General features: G+C 32.1%; 1 protein-coding gene across 31 annotated transcripts in view; it reads right to left on the bottom strand.

Moving 5' to 3' along the window:
* Tasp1 (taspase 1) overlaps positions 1-23,417 on the bottom strand; it is a 288,360-nt gene that overhangs the window by 232,453 nt on the left and 32,490 nt on the right. For 30 of the 31 annotated variants that reach the window (XR_005728944.2, XR_005728942.2, XR_013439542.1 and 27 more), the window contains 2 exons: positions 16,542-16,662; positions 9,818-9,902 (listed from right to left, as the gene is read on the bottom strand). Coding sequence is in view for 23 of the 31 variants with exons in the window: in XM_005320468.5 (XP_005320525.1) it covers positions 9,818-9,902; positions 16,542-16,662 (206 nt within the window). In the remaining 8 variants the exon portion in view is untranslated. Of the gene's footprint in view, positions 1-9,817; positions 9,903-16,541; positions 16,663-20,949; positions 21,133-23,417 lie in introns of all 31 variants that reach the window. The other variant, XM_078051401.1, reaches the window with a different exon arrangement.

Genomic DNA, 23,417 nt, shown 5'->3' with positions numbered 1-23,417 from the left:
CTAAGAATAGAAAAGTTTTTCTCCTATTCTTACACCAAATGAAGACTGCTACAAAGAAAAACAATTAAATAAAATTCAAATGTTGAAATAAGAACTTAGATATAAATTTAAGCTGTTCTGATAGCATTTTTAGCATCTTCTTCTTCTAGGATTGATAAAAGAAATAACTTCTGTTAATGTGAAGATGTAAAAGAGATGCTGAAATAGTAAACTAAGTGATCTATATGGCAGTCCAGAGTTGAATCTGGTAGTCTTACTACTCCTATTGATCCTTTTGAGTTCAATCCCAAAACCTCGAATCAGTGGCATTTTATAAAATATTTTTTTCATTTATTCATCATTACAAGGTTTGACAAATAAATTTGCTACAATAAACTATGCAAAAATAAAAAATAAAAATGCTTCTCCACAGTGCACTCACCTACCCAGTACTCCCAATCTTCCTCATCCTGCTTTCCATATTTTTCTAACATACTATATAATTTGTAATTGACATAGCATATTCATCCGTTTATTTCTGTCTCCCTCTTATATACTATAATCTTCATGAAGATAGAGATCTGTTTTTCATCAATAAATCTCAATCTAGAACAGTGTCTGAAACATATTAAGTATTAAGTAAACATTGGAAAGGTATTAAATAATCAACTAGAAAACAGCACTTTCCTTATGTTATACCCATCTTAATTTACATCAAAGTAGGTCTAAAGTGTTATCAAACAAAGCTGCACCAATCAGCTGAGATCAGCACTAAGGTAGGATGATTAAAACTCTCAATAAGCTGAGTGAAAATACTGCTGCAAATGCTTACTGAGCAAAACACCTGAAATGGGCTACCTGGGCAAAAATGGTGATGTGAATGACAATGTTATGAAAAGAAACCACCCATTCAAAGCACCATGTTTCTATAATTGCTAAAAAAGTGTAATTAAGTGACTCAAAAAGCTCTCAAGGATCCTCTGGGACCCCAATGATCGAAGTGGTTATTCTAGATAAGAAAGAACATAGGAGAAAAAAAAACAGCTATTTCTTTGAACTTAAAAACTGATTTTTATTTTACCTATCATTTCTTTGTTTATCATAAATATATGAAATTGAAGAAAGACAAATTATACTATTGATTAGTCAAAGCTGATAGACAGAAAGTGCAAACAATAAATTAAATAATAAAAAATTGACTTCTAACTTTTATTATAGAAATTTTCCAAATATATAATTGCTATGGTCTGAATGTTAATGTCCACCCCCGCAAAAAAATCATATTTTAAAACCCTAACCCCCAAAGTTTTAGGAGGGAATCAGGAGGTGAGTCTTTCGAGCAGGTAATTAGGTCAAGAAGGCAAAGCCCTTGTGAATGGAGTTAACAGTCCCAGAGAGCTACCTCTATAAGGACTCAGCAAGGAGGACTCAGCAAGTGACATTAGCCCTCACAAAATACAAACCAAATCTTCTGGTTTCTTGATCTTGGACTTCTCAGACTTCAAGAATATGAGAAATAAATTTTTGTTATTTATAAGCTATCCAGACTATGGTATCTTGTTATACCAGCCCAAATTGATTAAGGCAACAATAGTACAGAGAATAGCATGATAACCCCAATAAATCATCTATTTTCTTTAATAATTATTAATACATTGCTAATCTTACTCATGAATATGCCAAGATTTTTGAAGCAAATCCCAACATTATAAAATTTCAACTATAAATATCTTAATATGCATCTCTAAAAATAACTTTTTAAAATATTTTTTAGTTGTAGATGGACACAATGTCTTTCTCTCTCCTTCCTTCCTTCCTTCCTTCCTTCCTCCCTCCCTCCCTCCCTCCCTCCCTCCCTTCCTCCTTCCCTTCCTCCCATGTGGTGCTGAGGATCAAACTCAGTGCCTCACACTTGCAAGGCAAGCACTCTGCCGCTGAGCTACAGTCCCAGCTCCCAAAATGACTTTCTAAGAATATTTAAAAATATATATATTTAACACTTAAAATTTAGATACAAAAAATAAAATCAAAAAATATTTAGTGTTTACATTTCCCTACTTGCCTTATAAAAGTTTGCTATTATTATTTGGGTTTTTTAAACTATTTAGTTGAATTACAATCCCATGAAGTCTATACTTTCTGATTAATTCACAGTTGGTATATGTTTCTTTTAACCTTTAGGTTTCTAAATTTTATTTTCACACTCATATAACCAAAGTACTATAAATCTGAATGAATTTATGAACTATAATAGATAAAATAGAATTTAAAATAAACAATATTATATTTGCCTCTCAAAAAAACTGAATGTCTAATGAGCACTTCAGATTCAGATCCTATTCATACTAAACATAAAACAAAACCAGTTGTCTAGCTTTCTTGTTTCATCAAAAAAAAAACACATAATTTCCATAACTTATATTAGAAGCCAATGAATTTTTCTAGAGGACCAGGTAGCCAATAGTTTAGGTTTTGTGAGTCACAATGTTTCTGTTCCAACAATTTTGTCTTGACAATAAATCAGTATGGCTATGTTCCAATAAAATTTATTTACAAAATAGCAGATTCAACTTGGCCCACAGGTTATATAGGCTTCAAATCCCTGATCTATATGGTAATGGCTACCAAAGTTGCATTCCAATCATAAGAGGGACAAGGATTCAAGATTAAGTAAAATAAAGAAACAAGGAGATTTGAGAGTTTATGATGACAATGCCACCAACTTTATTAAGATATCAAGCATTTCAGTAGTCTGACCAAACACCACTATTTACATAGCGCAACATATAATGAAGCCAAGAGAAGAATGAATGCAATGAACTGTTTAATGAACCTATGATCCTGCTGAATGTCTTTACAATTTTAGACACAGACCAAACATATACCTTCTGCCTTGTCCAATTACCTATATAAATAAATTAATATCTTACATAAAGACTTCTTAGAAAACATCCACTGTTTTCTTGCCACCCCATAGAAGAGTCTGCTTCTTCAACAGATGGTGCATGGCTTTTAACTTCTTCCCTTTTTTTCAATACTAAGAATTAAATTAAACCCAAGAAGAATTAAACCCAAAGGCATCCTATTACTGAGCTACCCAGTACTTCTGTTTGTTTGAAGACAAGTTCTCACTAAACTGCCCAGAATGGCCTCAAACTTACAATCCTTCTGCCTCAGCCTTCTGAGTTGCTGGGAATATAGGCATGTAATACCATGCCCTGCTTTCCATCTGCCTTTAATAGTTTTTCTACCTTCATGCATGAACAATATATATTTGCTGAATGAGTGAATGGATAAATAAATGAATAACTGACTGGGTGTAAACATTTATTTCTAACATGATATGAATGAACTCCACAAATTTCCAACAATATAACGTGGGCAAGTCTGAGCATTCATGTTCTTTAACTGCAAAATGTGTGAAACCTACATAAATTGTAAAAATTTTTATGAGATGATGCATGCAAATCACATGAAATGGTGCCTGCTACAATATTCCAATACAATAAATGTTAACTATTATTATTATAAGTTCAAAGTTAAATCATGATGTTTGGTCATGTTGATTTAGGATATTCAAAGAATTTGTTTTTAAACTACTAGAGTTATATAGCAAACTTCAAGATATTTGAGAGGTTTCTACTTCTCAACAAACTGAATAACAGGAAAGAATTTTATCTTCTTTTCTGAACCAATGAATAAAACAACAGACAAAATACAGAAAGCAAGAGCTGTTAGACATTGGATATGAGGCAACAAAGGATTGTCATCTTTGAAAAAAATACCATAAACCTCACCTTACTGCACTCATAGGGTTCGCTTTCATTCCTGTGAGCAGTTTCCAGGCCATAGCACAGGAGCAAAGCAGTCTCTGAGTTAAAGAGACAGAATGGACAACCAGACAGGCCAAAGAGGTCAAAATTCTCAGGACAGAGTGGCAGAAAAAAAGCTGCATAGGGAAAAGATTCCAGAGATCTGCAGAGTACTCTTCCAATTTTCAAGTGCCTGAGGTTGGTGCATGTGAAAAAGTAAATTACCCAAAGCCTTGAAACAAATAATCTGATTATTCTAAAAGAAACAATCCCTAAATTTGCACAGGGCCAGGAACAGCTTTGGCTGCCACCAGCAGAGTAAAAGCCTCATTCTAGCTACATCAGTTCTATTACTCCAAAGGATTTGCCTCAATTGTAAAGCAAAATTAACTCAAGGTTAAACACTTCTTCCCCATGCAACAAAGTTTAAAGTAAGATCTGAAAGGCTCAAACTGTTTTAAATAATTTAACCACATCCTAGTATAAAATTCAAGATATTTGTTAAAATACAAAAATATTCAGCACCAAAAAAAGTAAAACTCACAATATTTGAAATTTACTAAAAAATTACCAAGCATACAAAAAAGCAGAAAAATGTGAACTATAAAAAGGAGAAAAATCACTTAATTGAAAGCAAGCCAGAAATAACAAAGATAATAGAATCAACGAACATATTAAAACAATAGTAGAAAACCTCAAGAGATGATTGATATTTGGTCTCAGTTGCAAAGTGCTCATTTAAAATGCTAAAATATACAGGCTAAATTTTACATAGAAAGATATATCTTCCCTAGTTCCCATGTTGTTTTCTCGTATTAGGGTAATTTCTGTGTTAAACCATCAGAATTACCTTTAAAGGTAGTATCCATGTGAAGCCCTCCAAACGCTTTAGTTTGGTACTTTTGTGACTAGGGAAAGCAGATGATGATGATTTTAATGGAGAATATGGCAGGATGATTGGTTCTGAACTTTCCTACTGGATAGTGGTCATTATTTTCTAATTTATCCTCCCTTCTCATCTGAAATCTTAAGTTCCTAGAATGTGACCATTTAAGTTATTTTTATTTTGTTCTGCTATATACTATTCCTACTTCCATTATCATGATGGATTTATCTGTAATCCAGGTGTTTAGGAACCCAATGGCTACCACGACTTTGTTATTCATGACTCAGTGAAATGGAATTATATTTATTTTCATGAAATTTGGGTGAATTTTAAAAATTATCTACAAAATGGACTTCAGTCAAAATTTCCTGCCACCCTAACAGTATTTTCTTGTGTTAATTTAATCAGTTAATTTTGCAAAATGAGAATCATGTGTGACACATCCAGTTTATCTTCTTGTGGTCTCACGGTCATAATGAGGAGAGTGAGTTTAATTTCTCTTGTATTTGGTTTGCTAGGTGGTATCATAATAATCTGATTTTAGTATTGTTGAAAATAATGATTATGATTCCATAATGGCCAACTGGAAATTGGATTGCCAGTGACAACCATATGGGTTTATGAATTTTCACTATGGATCAGGAAAGCATAGTGACTTTTGAACTTGGAAGTGAAAGGTTTGAAATTGTAGGCTTTTTCTTACCTGGTCTGTCAATTTAAAACTCCAGGATTCTATTCTTGCCATATTTTCACATGTTGCTTATGCAAAATTATTATTCTGAGTAGTGATCGCTTCCCTGTCTCAGTGTAAAAGTGCCTGTGTTTTTATTTATTGTTCAGATCAAAGACCAAAACATTTTCTTAAATATATTTTGTGTAATATTTTATTTGTATACAGTGTTGTTGGTGATATATTTAACTAGAGCATGATATTTTAAATGTTAAGGTGTAACATATGTTAAATAAAGCTAATGATTTGAAATTTTTGAATTTTAAAATTTTGGGTTTTTTGGGGGAGTATGAACTACTAGTTGGTAAAATTCTGCCAAACTATTGCTTATATGTACTATCTTATAACATGCTTTCTTGAAATATTTTTGTGTTTTTAGAGATAAGAATACTTATCACATGCAATACTAGGGACTGTAAAAAAGTGGAAATAAAGTCACCCTATTTTTATAAAAAAAAAACTCTATTCATATATTCAAGAAGGTCGAAGAAAGATTAAACATGTTAAGTAGACAAATGGAAGACATTGCTCAAAAATGCAAATCAAACTTCTGGAGATTAAAAACCATAATGTCAGAATTAAATACTAAATTGAATGAGATTTGCAAATAATTAGATATTGCAGAAAAATAATCAGTAACCTTAGAAACTTCAAAATAAAACAAAGGAACAAAAAAAGAATGAAAAAAGTAAACAAATCATCAAAGGTCTGTAAAACTATTACAGATATAGATGCTACTCAACTTACAACAGGGTTATGCCCCAGTAAACCCATTATAATTGAAAATACCTTTAAATGAAAAACCCATTATAATTGAAAATACCTTTAAGTCAAAAATACAATTGATACAGCTAATCTACGGAATATCATAGCTCAGTAACATAGTATTAGCAACTGCAGAGCAGTGATTATTTACCTTTACTAGGCAGGTGGCTAACTGGATGCCAAGGCCCACTGCAGACAAAAGTATGGTTTCGACTGAATACAAATTGCTGACACATCATTGTAATATCAAAACATTCTAAGTTGAACCATAGTAAATTGGGGGTATGTCTGTAAACATATAATCAGAGTCCTAAAGGATGGGGATAACAAAAAACTATACCTGATAGAATAATGACTTAAATTTCTCCAAATCTGATGAAATACATAACTCTATACATCCAAGGAGCAGAAAACCAAACCAAAGAATTACAAGAAAACTATAAACCAAGATCACACATAAACATAATATACAAATTCTCCACAAATTAGTAAATTACAACCAGGAACATAAAAATGATAATACATTATAACCAAGTAGAGTTTATTCCACTAATACAACTACTGCTTTTAACAGTTAAAAATGAGTCAATCGCCTTATTGACTAAATAAGAAAAATTGTTAGATCATCTTAATAGATGCAGAAAAGCACTTGAAAAAGTAAGACACATTAAAAACTCTCAGCATACTTAAGAAAAAAGAAAAGTTTCTCAACATAATAAACAGGATCTATGATAAACCTACAACCACAATCATACCTAATGGTGAAAGATCAAATGCTTCTTCCCTAGGATCACATTAAAGGCAAGAATGTTCTCTCTCAAAATTGTATTCTACATTGCACTAAAGGTTCTGGTCAGTGCAATAAAGCAAGAAAAAGAAATTAATTTAAGGACCCTTACAAAGAAAGAAGTAAAACCATCTTTATTCCCAGAAGACATAATATCTATGTAGAAAATTTTATAAAATCTATGAAAATGGTACCATAACATATGATTTTAGCAAACTCCCCAAATGCAACTTCAATATAATAAAATCAATTGTATTCCTATATACTGGCAATGAGGAACTGAAAATTAATATTTATTAAATACACATTTACCATAATGTCAATAAAGAATGAAATATCTCAGTGTAAGTACAGAAAAACTTATATAAGACATAGACATTGTAAAATATAAAACCCTGTTCAGAGAGGGTAAAAAAGACCTTAATAGATGGGCATGGTGGCACCTGTCTGTAATCCCAATGACTTGGGAAGCTGAAACAGGAGAACTCCAAATTCAAAGCCAGCCTCAGCAATTAGGCCCAAAGCAACTTAGCAAGACCCTGTCTCAAAATAAAGGGTTGGGGAAGCGACTCAGTGGTTAAGCACTCCTGGGTTCAATCTCTGATACAAAAAAAAAACTTAAAAAATGGATTTATGGGAATCCTAATCAAAATTCCAGCAAGCCATTTTCCTTGAGCTAATCTAAAATACATGAATTTAAATTTTCTAAAATATATAAAGTGTAAAACATGAAAATAATTTTGAAAACAAAGAATAAAGATGAAGAACTAGGTATGTGACAAAATCAGAGAGCTAGTTACAAGCAGGTATAGCATTATTATATAATCTCATTTTAATGAAGAGATGGCCATCACTTTTTCTCATATATCTTCTCCCTATAAAATATTGAAATGCTAAACATTCCCTTTGACAACTGCCTTATCTGGTTCCCTCTTTCTTGCTTCCCTGAGGTAATCACAGTGACTTTGGTAATATTCTTTCCAAAACTATTTGTACATCTATCTATTGTACTAGTATAAAGAATATATAAGAATGAGAAAAGCTTAAAATCAGGTCAATTGTTACTAGGAACATAACGGAGACAGGTTCAGGATAAGGACATGAGACACTGGGAAAGATGAGGATTCCATTAGAAAATTTTCAGTATAAGCAATTTAAAACTCTTTGTTGACATTTCATTAAAAAGTTTAATCATATTATTTTGTAATTTTTAAAGAAAATATATGTTCATCTAAACATATCATCAGCAATTTTATTTTTTTTTAACTCTACAATGTGGAGGTCTACTGCTAAGAACTAAATTGTGTACCCTAATAACCATAGATTGAAGCCCTAATCCCCACTGCAATATGTGGGAATAGGGCTTTGGGGAGATAAATTTAAAAAGATGAGGTCATGAAGGTAGGGCTCTCATGATGAGATTATTGTCCTCATTAGAAGAATAGAATATCTCTTTCTCCCTCCCTGCCTCTCTCAACCTCCACCCCATCTCATCTCAAATGTGAGAACACAGTAAGAAGGCAACCATCTGCAAGCTGAAAAGAAAGCCCTCACCAGAAACCAAACAGGCTGAAACCCGGATCTTGGTATTCCCAGCCTCTAGATTTGTGGCTGCTATTTAAGCTACCCAAATCTATGGTATTTTGTCATGGTATTCCAAACAATTAATGTTAATAGTAATCAATATACTATATATACAAATGTTTTCCTCTTTTTGGCAGGGGAAGGGGGAGTACGGGGAGGGGGGTAACTGGGGATTGAACCCAGAGGCACTTTACCACTGAGCTACATCCCCAGTGCTTTTTATTTTAATCATTTTTATTTTATTTTATTTTTAGATAGGGTCATGCTAAGTTGCTCAGGATCTCACTAAGCTGTAAAGGCTGGCCTCAAATTTGTGATCTTCCTGCCTCAGTCTTCCATGTTGCTAGAATTACAGGCAGCACAACAATACCCTAGCTTGCCTTTTTCTTTCTTTCTTTTTTTTTTTAATGCCACAGAATACCTAATAACATGACTAGAAAATAATCTATTTTGCCAATGATGGACATTTAGGTTGTTTATAATTTTATATTCCACAAGCAACATTTTATATTATACTTTTTATGTTTAGACTGTATTTTTCTGAGTGATGTAACAAAAGAATTTAACACAATGTTTTTTCACTAGGTAGCCAATTGTTCCAACACAATTTACTGGTTGCACCATTCTTTTTCTCCACAACAATTTGAGATGACACCATTTACACAGATCAAATTCCCTCACATAATGAGAGCTTCTGGATATGTAGTTCTGGCCTACAAATCTTTTTATCTTTTTTTGGTGAGATGCAAGGATAAAACATTGTTAATGATTAGTGATGGATAACACATTCATGAAAGTTATTTACAACGTTCAATGTACTTTATTCTAAGAATTTCCCCAAAGTTAATTAATTTAGACTCTAAAATCTACTGTTTCAGATACTTAAGTTTCACAATAAAATGACCCCAAAGTGGCACACTTTAAACTCTGGACTTGAATGTGTAAGAAACTTCTAAAGTTTCATAATATAATGGCCCTACTTGAGGACTTAGTAACAGCAAAACCTCTTGATAATCAAAAACAAAACCAAAAATTAACTTGGATCTTCTCTGCTTTAATCCAAAATATTCTATTCCATCTGGAGTTTTATCAAGTATACAAAACATTCCAAGATCACAGAACAAAGTTATCTCAAAGGCATCCTACTGCTGGTGCATAACCAAGAGCCACAACCTTCTGTGGATAAAAAAAAAAAAAAAAAAAAAAAAAACCTTTACACACTGCATGCACCAAAGACCAAAGCCCAGGGAAAATCAGAATGAACAAGTGGTTACCAAGGAGGAATCCTGCCAGCTGACAGCTTGCCCTTCTGCCCTTCACACAAAAGTCTGTTTGCAACTGAGACTGGGTTCTTGATTCCTATAAAATAAAATGAGCAGGAAAAAAAAAATCAGAAATGTCACCAAGTTTCCTACTCAGTTTTATGTTGTTTCAATAAAAAACTTTTTAAAAACTTGGAAATCATTCTCTTTCAAGGTATTAAATATTGTAATGAAAACTTAGTTATCACAGATAATAAAATTCAAATTTATAAATAGATGAATATCTAGTAGATATAAGAAAAAACAAATATATGATAAATATTCTCATGTTGCATCATAAATTACAGCAGCGAAGATTGAATACAAATATTTAAATAAGGTTTATTTAAATATTTAAATAAAGTTTCCTTTTAATAGATTTCACAACAGAAAAGAACAAAATGAACTGAAAATGTGCATTTACCTACTATCAAAAGTACATAAATGCCCTAGACATTTATTGACCATAAAACCTTTAAGGAATAAATACTATTATAAACAGTTTCAATTTTACCATGAAGACAAATAAAACTAGAAAAAGTTAAGCCAAAATTTTAAAACCTAACCTATAAGAGAGAAAGAATAGAAAGGAAGATCTTCACATTGGGTAAAAATTGACAAGACTGCAACCTAAAACGTGGTTTAGACAGTTTCTGGGAAGTAAAACTGTAAGTAAAAGTGAGATAACAATGTTAATCATACAATAATCTTATCTCAGAGGACAGCTTAGTATTACAAACACTGTCAGGATAACAACAACAATAGCAAATATGATGATGATGATGATGATGATGATGATGATGATGATGATAGAAGGCAATGAAATATGCACCAGTACCTAATATACATCAGGTTCAGTGCCAAACTCTTTTGTCAGGTTATTTATTTAACAGATCTCTGAATTCTACTACATAACTATGCTTAGGAACCCTCCCTGATTAATGAGGAAACATTTGTACAAAGGGTTTAAGTTACTGCCCAAGGTCACAGAACTGAGATTTTAACACAGGCAGCTAGTGCTAAAGACCATGCCCTTAACCAGTAATCTATGGATGCTTCTCAATATACTATTAGTAAAATAATAATAATAATCAGCAGCAGAAGAATATAAAGAAACTACAAAAACTTAAGACTATCAGATTGACTCAAAATAAAATGAATTGTAGAAATTTAGCTAAATACCAGAAGTTCTGCCATAAATAAAAGATGTATGAAATATCAAAAAAGAAATAGCCCAGATAAGATCTCTATAGCAGTTCTTAAGGCATTAATATATTTCTAGCTAGATCTAATGATTCAATATTGTAAAGACATTAATGATTAACATATAAATTCAAAATTATAAATTCACCATCAAAACTTCCAAAGGACTTCTATGATACATGACAAGCAGACTATTGATCAGGAAAACTCTGAAAGAAAAATGAAAAGTTATTCCTCCTACAAGATATAATTTTTTATTCAAAGTTACTCTAATTAAGAGTGTGATTTGAGGGCTGGGATTGTGGCTCAGTGGTAGAGCACTTGCCTAGGACGTGTGAGGCACTGGGTTGCACCCTTGGCAACACATAAAAATAAATAAATAAAAATAAAGGTATGTATCCATCTACAACTAAAAATATTTTTAAAAGGTTTGAGAAATAGACAAATATATCAATGGAATAGAGTAAAATTAAGTGTGGATTTGGGTAATTAATATATAATATAGAGAGTATTTCAAAACAAGTGGGAAAATAATAAATTATACAGGAGAGATAAAAAGAACACAAAGTGAAAAGCACAGGAATCAGACTACTTTGTCACTCTACCAGTTTCAGTTTATTATTTCTCAACTGGAATTACACCCTCTGTTGCCTATCTGCAAAAGCGAATATGGGCCCTTTAAATATACTACCCTTGCCAGAGGGCACAGTGGTAGTCATGGTCAGTAGAGGGCAGTGGAGATACATTGTAGTAGGAAAGGGTAGCTTGTTGGGAGGGCTTCTGCAATTTTGTCTCCACTATTTGCCCCTGACAAGGTATTCTATAGTGCTACATGCCCTGGATGCACGGCTTTCTCTAGCTCACCACATGTTTTGTCCAGCTTCTGAGTCTGGACACAGCAGCACACACAACAGACAGTCCCAGAAAGAATGACTATACCCTAAACATTGTCTCTGATACCCACAGCCTGTCCTTAGTCCCAGAGGCATATATAACAAATGTTCAATGGGGATAGTTGCCTACTAAGCCAAAAACCCAACCTTTATCCTATATAAATGAGTTTAATTCCAAAGCCTCTTAACTTCAGTGTGCCCATCTACCAGTGTGAGTTCATCTATGCATCACAAGATTAGTTCTGCACACAATGAGTGTGGGCCAGCCCTAGCCTGGGTAATTCATCAACTTCTAGTGGGCTGCAACCACACCTTGAAGGTATTGTTGAACAAGATCCAAACCCAATTCCAAGTTTATCCTTCCTTGAGTATTCTCCCTCTGCCCTAGAACACACTGAGTTCTCTTTCCATCTTTTTTTTTTTTTTTTGTACTGGCAATTGAACGCAGGGGAGTTTTCACTGACCTAGATCCCCAGCCCTTTTTAGTTTTTGCTTTTCTATTTGGGTTACATGTTACTATAGCATTTTAATTTAAAAATGTGTTTCATTGTGGCATTTTTTCCTTTCCTTTATTATTTTATTTGCTCTTTTTAGATGTACATGACAGTAGAGTATATTTTGACATATTATACATACATGGAGTATAACTTATTCTAACTTGGATCCCATTCTTACAGTTATACATGATGTGGAGTTTCACTGGTTGTGGGTTAATATATGAACATAGGAAAGTTATGTCATATTCATTCCACTATCTTTCCTATTCCCATCCCTTCTCCTTCCCTTCATTCCCCTTTGTCTAATTAAATGAACTTCTATTCTTCCCTCCCTAACCCATTATTTTGGGTTAGTATCCACATATCAGAGACAATATTCCACCTTTGGGTTTTTGGTATTGGCTTATTTCACTTGGCATGATATTCTCCAGTTCCATCCATTTACCAGCAAATGCCATAATTTCATTCTTATTTATGGCTAAATAAGATTCCATTGTGTATAAATACCGCATTTGCTTTATCCATTCCTCTGTTGAAGAACACCTAGTTTGCTTCCATGGCTTAGCTTTTGTGAATTGAGCTGCTATAAACATTGATGTCCAGCCCTTTTTATTTTTTATTTTGAGACAGGATCTTACTAAGTTGCTTAGGGTCTTGTTAAATTACTGGGGCTGGCCTCAAACTTTGAATCCTCCTGCCAAGCCTCCTGAGTTACTGGGATTATAAGCATGTGCCACCACACCTAACCCTATTTCCATCTTTATGTAGTGAATTTCCTATTTCTTCTTCTTCTTCTTTTTTTTTTTTTAGTTTTTTTTTTAGTTGTAAATGGACACAATATCTTTGTTTTACTTCTTTTTTTTTTTGTGTGTGTGTGTGTGTGTGGTGCTGAGGATCAAACCCAGTGCCTCATGCCTGCGAGGCAAGTACTCAACCACTGAGCTACAACCCCAACCCTTTCCTATCTCTTCTTAATGACTCTTTATGTTGAATTTCTCTTGCTTAAATTACTGTATGGTTTTTGTCTTATACTTTGACTCATACAGACAATAATCTTAAACAAAGTCTTTCTTTGTTCTCAGTTTTCTCACCTGTAAAATAAGGATAAAAGTAATAACTCCAAAAAGTTACTTTGAGAATTACATAATTAAATATGTGTAGACTCCTACATAATAATGCCTAATATATTATAGTCACACAATAAGTGATATTTTTGTTATTATTACTGTTGTTCAATAAATCACATAGGGACACTTTTTAATCACTTTAGGGAAAAAGTGAGGTATTTAAGAGGTGAATGAAAAATAAATTATACATACTAAGAAAATATAGGTGACTGATGCTTAGAAATCATGAGAGAAAACTTAAGAAATGCAAAATACAAAAGCCATAAAGGGTAAAGTAATAAGTTTGACAAATAAAATTTTCAAATTCCAATATGACAAAAAATACGCCGAACAGACCTTTCACAAGGTGAGCCATACAAGACGTATGAACAGGGCTGAGGTTATGACTCAGTGATAGAGTGCTTGCCTCGCATATGTGGAGCAATGTGTTCGATACTCAGAACCACATAAATAAATTTAAAAAATAAAATAAAGGTATTGGGTCCATCTATAACTAAAAATTTTTAAAAAGAGGTATAAACACTGAATTTACAGAGAAATATTAATAGCCTTTAAGCACAAGTAGTAAAATTCATAATGAATAAAATTAAAACTAATTGAAATATCTTTTCTTACATATTATAACAGTACAAAAGAGAATAAATAATAAGAACAAATGAATAACCCAATTGACCTGACATATATAAGGCACTGTGCTCAACAACTGCAGAATACTCATTCTTTTGAAGTTCACATGAAATATTTATCAAAACACACCATGAGCAGGGCCATAAAGCAAGTCTCAAAACTTTCAAGGAATTGGAAGCATACATATTATTACCTTTGGTCATGGTAGAATTAAACTAGAATCCAATAAATAAAGCTAATTAAATTGTCTTTAGGCAAGTAAATTTGATAAGTGATATGAAATAGATATTCCTTGAAAAACATACATGAGAAAAAGTAAATACAGACAATCTTATTAAATGCTAAAGATATTGACTCCCATGTTTAAAACTTCCTGCAAAGAAAATACCACTAATTTGGGATAGTTAACAAATTTTCTAAACAACTAGAAAGAAATCATTCCAATTATACACAAACCCTTTCAAAAAATAGAGAAAATGAAATCCCCAACTCATTTTATGAGGCCAGCCATAACAAACCATTACACATTCAAATACCTGATTTGACAAGGAAATTCTGAGGAAAGGATTGACCTTTCAATAAAGGACAACGAACAATTTGGAAGTCCTTGTGAAAAAAACAATAAATGTTGATCCCCATCTCACATACACAAGTTAATTTGAACTTGATTAGAAAGCTAAACATGAAAGGTAAAAATAATAAAATTACTAAAAGAAAACAAGACTATCATTATAACCACAGGTAGGGAATTTTTCTTAAAATGACAAAAGAATCAACCACAAAAAGATTAATAACCTAAACTTCATCATAATTTTAAGACCTATTCACCAAAAGATAGCATCAAGAAAGTGAAAAGGCAAAGCCAAAGGCTGGAAGGAGATATCCATAATACACATATCTGACAACGGATTTGTATCTAAATATTTAAATACTCTGACAAATCAATAAAAGTGATGATACCATACAAATATGCAAAAGATGTGGACACACACTTCAAAACAAGTTCACCTGGCCTATGTAAATGTTTTCAGTACCATGAGTCACCAGGAAAACTCAAACTAAAATAATAATATCAATGCATACATGTCAAAATGCCTGAATTTTAACAATATAAAATTTGGAAGGATATAAGTAATTGAAATGCTCACACATTGTAAGAGTATGAACTGTAACAACTTGAAAACTAGCACTATCTACTAAAACAACGAATATATGCACCTAAATTTAGCATTCTAACTCCAGGTATATATCCAAGAGAAATCAGCAAATATTTCTATCAAAACGTGTACATAAGAATATTCATTACAACTTTATTCAGAATACTGAAAAACTAGAAACGAGAAACTGTTCAAACATTGACTAAAAGAAGAGTGGATAAAATAAGTTGTAGTATATTCATGCAATGAAGTACTATTAAGCAATAGAAAAAAACTATAGTGACACAAAATGCAAATCAATCTCACAGGCATAATGTTAAGCAAAAAACAAAACCAGACGTACAGTCATTTCATTCCATTCACACCAATTTCAGGAACGGGCAAATTAGTCCATGGTGTCTAAAAGCAGAACAGGGGAGGGAAGCACAAGAAGTATGGGCTAAGAAGCATAAAGGGTCCTTCTGGGATTATAGAAATGTCCTACTTCTTAACATGAAAACATCTAATTCCTTGGTAAAGGTGTATACATTTATTCAGTTGTATGTGGTATATATACGTTTAAATATTCAAGAAGCTGCACAGTTAAAATCTGTGTACTTCATATATATTTAAATGAATTACAAAATATTAAATATATCTTTTATGTAAAGGTATGGAAAAAAGTCTCCAAGACATCCTATTGAAAGAAAAAAAAGTTTTGTAATAATATATACATTTTTTAATTCACAAAATAAAACTATGTCTCTATTATATAAATATATAGATAAATGCATTGGATCTTCACTGGTTAAACCTGAGGGCAGAAGAGGATAAAAAGAAAGGATTTGGAAGACAAAACATAAACCTAATTTACATCATTTTTTATGATAAGAATATTTGTGTATTTCAAATGGAAAAATTAATAAGATTATTCTTAATCAAGTTTTAAATATCTGTAATCTCTAGAAGGGATAGAGGATGATGATCTCATTCTTTAACCAAAAACTTGGATACAGGTTGCTTTGCTGTTTTCTTTAAAATCATTCATAGCAAGATTTTATATTTTAAATTCAGTTAAAGAAGAAAAATGTTTGTTTTCAACACTATTTCAAGCAAGAATGGTACAGTAGACTGGACTATCTTTAGAAGTATGAAATGGTAATATGCAGAAGTTTTTCAAAAAACAGAGGTAGTATGTCATAATGCCCACATACCACTCAGTGCTCCAACTGCTCCAAAATTTAAGGATTTTCCATCCATTATGCTGGCATCACACTCAATTTCCCCTAAGAGATTTAGGTTAGATCCCATTCCTGCATTTGTAAAAGGAGAATCCTAAAAGACAAAAATTAAAATTAAAATGCCGTTAGTCTTAAAATAGAATTAATGCCAATTTTTGATAAACTTCTAAAAACTAGAAAGTGAGAAAACACTTCCTCACTTATTGTATGATATCGGTTCTACCCTGATACCAAAACAAGAAAAATGTATGATGAGAAAACTATAGATTAATATATCTTGTAAATATTGACACAAAAATCTCAAACTAAACCCAGCACAATATCAAAAAGGTATTATCTTATAAAAAAAGAAGAATACCAGGAAAGGAAGATTGGTTGAATAGCTGAAAATCAATATAATACCTCATATTAACAAAATAAAGGATAAAAAGCGTAACCCTATAAAAAAAAAAAAAGTACCTGACAAAACCCAAAACACTCAATGTACTAGAAATACAAAGTAGCTTCCTTAACATGATAAAGGGAACCTAATCCAAAGCTAACATTATGATTAATAGTGAAAGACCAACTATTTCCCCTAAAATCAGGAACAAGACAGGATGCTCAATCTCACTACTTCCATTCAATAATATACTGAACAATCTAGTAAGACAATTAGGCAAGAAAATGAAATAAAGGAGGAAGCAAAATTATCTCCATTTGAAGATAACACATTTTTTGTATATAAAAAGTCCTAAGGACTCCATAAAAATACTATTAGAACTAATAAGTTCAGCAAGATTGTAGGATCTAAAATCAATTTATACAAAATTCAAATTGACTTTTACATGGTAGCAATGAACAATCCAAAAATAAAATTAAGAATCAATTTACAACATAAAAAACTATAAAATAGTTGAGAATAAATTAACAAAAGTAGTATAATTTTTATGCAGCATAAAAATTATAAAACATGACTCTAAAACATGTCAACAAAATTTAATACCTGAATAGAAGTACATCCAATGTACATGGAGCAGAGGATTTATTATTGCTACAATGACAATATTCTTTAAATTGATTTAATTCAACACAATTGCTTATCAAATCCTAGGTGCCATTTTTGCAGAAATTGACAAGCTAATCCTAAAATTCATATAGAAATACAAGAAACCAAGAATTGCTAAAACTATCTTGAAAAGGACAGATCTGTTTCACACTTCTAGGTTTATAACTTTATAGTAATCAGTAATAGGTAGACATTTAGACAAATGCAATTGAATTGAGAATCCAGAAATAAGCCCTTCTTTTATGGCTAATTCAATAAGAATGAAAAAACAACTCAATTAAAAAAGGAATAGTCATTTAAATAAAGGGTTCTGATAGAACTAGTTATCTATATATAAGAAAATGAAATTGGACCTCTAACTCTGACCATACACAAAAATTAACCTAAAGTGGATCAAAAGTCAAAAATTAAGAGCTTAAACTCTAAAATTCTTAGAGGAAAACTTAAGGATAAGTGTTCATGACCTTGAATTAGGCAATAGTTTCTTAGATATGTAATCAAAAGCACAAGCAACCAAAGAAAAAACTAGATAAATGGAATTTCATCAAAATTAAAATCGCTTGTATTTCAAAGGAAGTTATAAAAATTGACAAAGTGGGAAAAAATTACAAGTCATATATCCAATAAGTGACTTGTATTCAGAATGTATAACAAATCCTTGTCACACAAAAATAAAGAAAACAATATTAAAATGTACAAAGGATATCAATTAACATTTCTCCAAAGATGATATATAAATAACCAGTAAGCACATAAAAAGATGTTCAATGTCATTTGTCTTCATAAAAAGGCAAATAAAACCACAATTAAATACTACTTCATACCCAAAAGAACAACTATAATTAGACAGATAATAACACCTGGAGGCAAGGATGTAGGAAATGACAATCCTCATATACTGCTGAGGGGAATGCAAAATGATGCAGTCAATTTGGAAAACATCTTGCAGCTCCTCACAAAGTTAAACACAGAGTTACTATTTGGCCCAGCAATTGCATGTATACCCAAGAGAAATGAAAACATTTCTACCCAAAACAAATACATGGGTATTTAAAGCAATTAAATATTATAATAAACGAAACCTGAAAACAACTCAAAAAATGTTCATTAATTGATAAATGAAGAAACAAAACGTGATGTATCTATACAATGGAGTATTAATTAGCACTAAAACGTAATGATGCATGATACAATATGGAAGAACCTTACAAAGATTATGCCAAGTGATAGAAGCCAGACAAAACAACCCAAGTATTAGATTATTCCATTTAAATGAAATGTTCAGAATAGACAAATTTATAATGTAGATTAATGGTGACCAGGGACTGGAGAGAAGGAAGAATGGAGAATAACTGCTAATGGGTACAATATTTCATTTGGACATGGTGAAAATAAATCAAACTAGATAGTGGTGATGGTTATAAAACTTTGAAAATTTACATTAAACAATTGAACTGTATACTAAAAGAGGGCAAATTTCAAATTTTTTAAAATATTATAAAGAAGAAAAGAATAAGGTAATATGTTGAACAGAACAAAAAGGCCTGGAATTAGAGGTCAGCAACTTATATGAAGTCTAACGAAAAACACTACTTTTTTGTTCCAATACTGTGAATAGTTCTAAAAAATATATACCAAGTCATGTCGCTCAAGACCATGTCATACCTGATCTTCAACCAGAGAAGAGTGGGAAAAAGCTAATGTAAAATATTAAAATAAAAATAAATGTCTTAGAGACATTCGTTCTAAGATTCAATCTTTAGAAAAGAAAGATAGGAAAGTTTGGATTGAACACTCCTTAGGGCACTGAACAGACATAGAGTCTGTTCCAAAATAACAAGTAATATGTTGAATATGCAAAACACTATCTCACATTCCAAAAACTTGGAAGTAATCCAGAAAACTGGGTCCATTCTACGGTGAGACCAACATAATCTACAAAATCAGGAAATTTTGGATTACCAACAAGCTTCATGAGGCCTTTAAAATGAAGCCTCCAGCAAGAATCCCATTATGGTTATACAAAATTACATACAAGAGGAAGTGAGGGGAAAGGGAAAAAATAATACAAGGGGGAGGAATGAATTACAGTAGAGGGGGGTAGAGAGAGAAGAGGGGAGGGGAGGGGAGGGGAAAGGGGATAGTAGAGGATAGGAAAGGCAGCAGAATACAACAGACATGAGTATGTCAATATGTAAATCAATGGAAGTGTAACTGATATGATTCTGCAAGCTGTATACGGGGTAAAAATGGGAGTTCATAACCCACTTGAATCAAAATGTGAAATATGAAATATCAAGAACTATGTAATGTTTTGAACAACCAACAATAAAAAAAATAAAAAGAAATAAATAAAAAGAAAAAAAAAAGAATCCCATTATGTTGGGTTAGCTAGAATCTGCCCTTGTCCCTTTTCCTCTTAGTAATTTTCTATCCACTGACGCCAACTCTGCTCTTTGGCTATCAATTCCCACATGCCCATGCTGAATTCAAAGTTAATCTCTATCCCTCAGTGCAAAATTCTACAGCAATGGACCTATATCCATTGTAATAAAGTTCCCCCTTAAATAAAGTCTACCTTATCATCTTCATCATCATAATCATAATCATAATCTTTTTAACAGACATTAGGGAAATGCAAATTAAAACCACGAGATATCACTCTATAAGCACTAAAATGGCTAAAGTTAAAGAAATGGACCATATTGAGTATTAGCAAGAATATGGAGCAACTTTGACTGTTATACATTGCTAATAGGAATACAAATGCAGTTTAGCCATTTTTGTTAAAGTTAAACATGCATTTACTATAGGCTCAGCAACTCCACTCCTAAGTATTTATCCAAGAGAAATAAAAGCATATGTCTACATTAACACCTGTATTTAAATATTCATTTCAGCTTTATTCATAACATACAAAAACTGGAACAACCCAAACTCCATTAACCAGTAAATGCATAAAAAAAATGGGATATTTTAAACAATTGAATACTACTGAGCAAAAAAATGGAACAATTTCTAATATGCCTCAAAATATGGAGGAATCTCAAAAGCATTGTCCTAAGTAAAAGAAGCCAGACATAAAAGACCACAAATTATATGATTCTATTTGAAACAAAATCTAGAAAAAAGCCGACTGACAGTGATAAAAAAGCAGACAGTGGTTGCCAAATGGTTGCTAAGGGGAGAATCACTGTAGACAAGTACAACAAAATTTCTATGTTGACGAAAATATTAAATATCATGATTGTATTAGTGATTATATGATTATATACATTTGTCAAAACTTATCAAATTGTATACCTAAAATTGATAAATTGCTATAAATTATACCTTCAAGCCAGGCATGGTGGAACACACCTATAATCTCAGCAAACTCAGGAGGCCAAAGCAGGAGAATTCCAAGATTAAGGCCAGCCTGGGCAACTTAGTGAGATCAACTCAAAGTAAAATAAAAAGGGGTGGGGATGTAGGGCATGGCCTAGTATTGAGGAGGCCCTGGTTCAATCCTCAGTACTGCAAGGAGAAAAAAAATTAAACTTCAATGAAGCTGATAAAAAAGTAGCATATCAATACTTGATATAAATGAATCACCCTATATAGTAACTTTCCCCTTATAAATAATAGACATAAACTTTTTTAAATAGTCATTTGTTGATTTTCTCATGTGACATTATATAGAATTAGTATGTAGCCAGCAATCCTTTTAAAATCTGTCAGACATTATTATACTGCTATTCAAACTCTATGTTGATGTTCTATCAGACTTAGAATAAAACCTGATGTCCAAATTTCTAAGGTTTACAGCGTTCCACAATCTGACTTCTCTCTCCCTCTCCCAACTTACTACCCAGCCATTCTTATACTACACAGGAATCACACTGTTCTTGGTGCATTTCCTGATATTATAATTTTTGTTTTTCTAATCCTCCTCATAGGATATGAGATCCATAAATTCACGAATATGTTTTTTTAGGTATTGCATGTCAATGTCTAAAGCAATGCTTGGCACCTGGTAGACACTCAAGAAATATTTACAGAATAATTGAATAAAAGTTAATCACAATTAGGTACAAATAGAATTATTTATTATTGTGAACTAAAACCCCAAAAGCAAATGATACTAATTCTTACAAGATACTCCTACGGAGAAATGCCAGGAAAATACAAAGGAATGTTAACAATTTAATCTTCTCTTGATCAAAACAAGAGAAATGAAATAAATTCATGCCATAGTGTTTTAAGTTTCTAAAAGACGGCATTTTAAAAGCAAAATATATTTTAAGCTTACTCATAACTGTTAAAGGAGACATGCTTTTAAAAAATAAGATCCCTTTGACTGACTAATCTACCAAGGAGAGGAAGGGAAGACCAAGAGGCAAGTCAGGAATCACTCTCCCACCATGACATGGAAACACTTTCCTATTAATAAAATTTGGGAACACCATGCCAAGGCAAAGATCTATAAAGCATTACTCTTTTACTATAAACCCACAACCTGTATTACCCATTTAATGTCCTTTGCTGAAAGCATAAAACAAAATAAGAACTTTTTGCAAAGCTACAGAGTATACTGTACCTCTGGGGATCTATTATGTAACCTCTATTAACAGCTCTTACAGATGCAAACAATTTAGTTTTCAAATGTTGTACAAAAACTAAACTGGCACATTATAAAGTCATTTTTATATAAAATGATTTATTTGTCCAATTTCCAATTTTCCATTAAAGAGAAGTTAGACATTAACAGGAAATTACTAATATGTTCCTGTTCATACCCTGTCACTCAAGTGTAACTTCAACAAACACATTAGATGAATAAAATATAGAAAAATGTGTGATAACATGGCTTCTTTCTCAAAACTAAGTATGTTATCAAAATTATTTTAATTATGACCTCCACTGAAAATCAGCATCAGAAATGATGAGAAAGGGGAAAGATAGTCTTTGAAACAAACTTTATTGAATTATTTTTATATAAGAGAAACAGTCTAGGGAAGTAGTTCAGTGGTAAAATATTTGCGTAAGCATATGCATTGGCCTGAGAGAAAAAAAAAAAGAAGAATACTCTATTATGTTCAAGAATTACATGGTTTAAAGTTTCCCAAATTAAATTCCTTGTAGCAGTACAGATTAGGATTCATTCACTCAACAAATATTTATTGAGCACCTATGTGCAGGCAAATCTTTTCTATAATGGATCGCATACATTAAATAACTCAGGCTTTGTGAATCACACAGATAAAAACAGTTGAGTTCAGCCACTCAACTTTGTGACTATGGGAAAAAAGCAGCCAGAGATAATACACCAATGACTGGGTATGGCTGTGTTCAACTAAAACTCTAATTTGGACACTGAAATTTAATATTGGTCTTCTTTTTTATTTTGTTTCAATTATTTTAAAAAACAAAACCATTAGTAGTTTATGAGCCATTCAAAAATAGGCAGAAGTTCTGTTTAGGTTTCTGATCACACTTTGCCAAACCTTGATCTAAATCATGAGGATACAACAGTTAACAAAACAGGAAGGAAAAAAAAAATCCTTGCCTAGATGGAGCCTCAATTCTAGCTAAGGCAGACAGATAATAAAGAATTCAATACAGAGGCTGGGGATACAGCTCACTGGTCCCTAGGTTTGATCCCAGCACAAAAAAAAAAAAAAAAGAAGAAGAAGAAGAAGAAGAAGAAGAAAGAAGAAAGAAGGAAGAAGGAAGAAGAAGAAGAAGAAGAAGCAGAAGAAGAAGAAGAAGAAGAAGAAGAAGAAGAAGAAGAAGAAGAAGAGGACAACGACGACGACAAA

This window comes from Ictidomys tridecemlineatus, chromosome 5, assembly GCF_052094955.1.
Source record: "Ictidomys tridecemlineatus isolate mIctTri1 chromosome 5, mIctTri1.hap1, whole genome shotgun sequence".
Classification (NCBI taxonomy): Eukaryota; Metazoa; Chordata; class Mammalia; order Rodentia; family Sciuridae; genus Ictidomys; species Ictidomys tridecemlineatus.
This window is presented reverse-complemented; position numbering and strand designations above follow the sequence as displayed.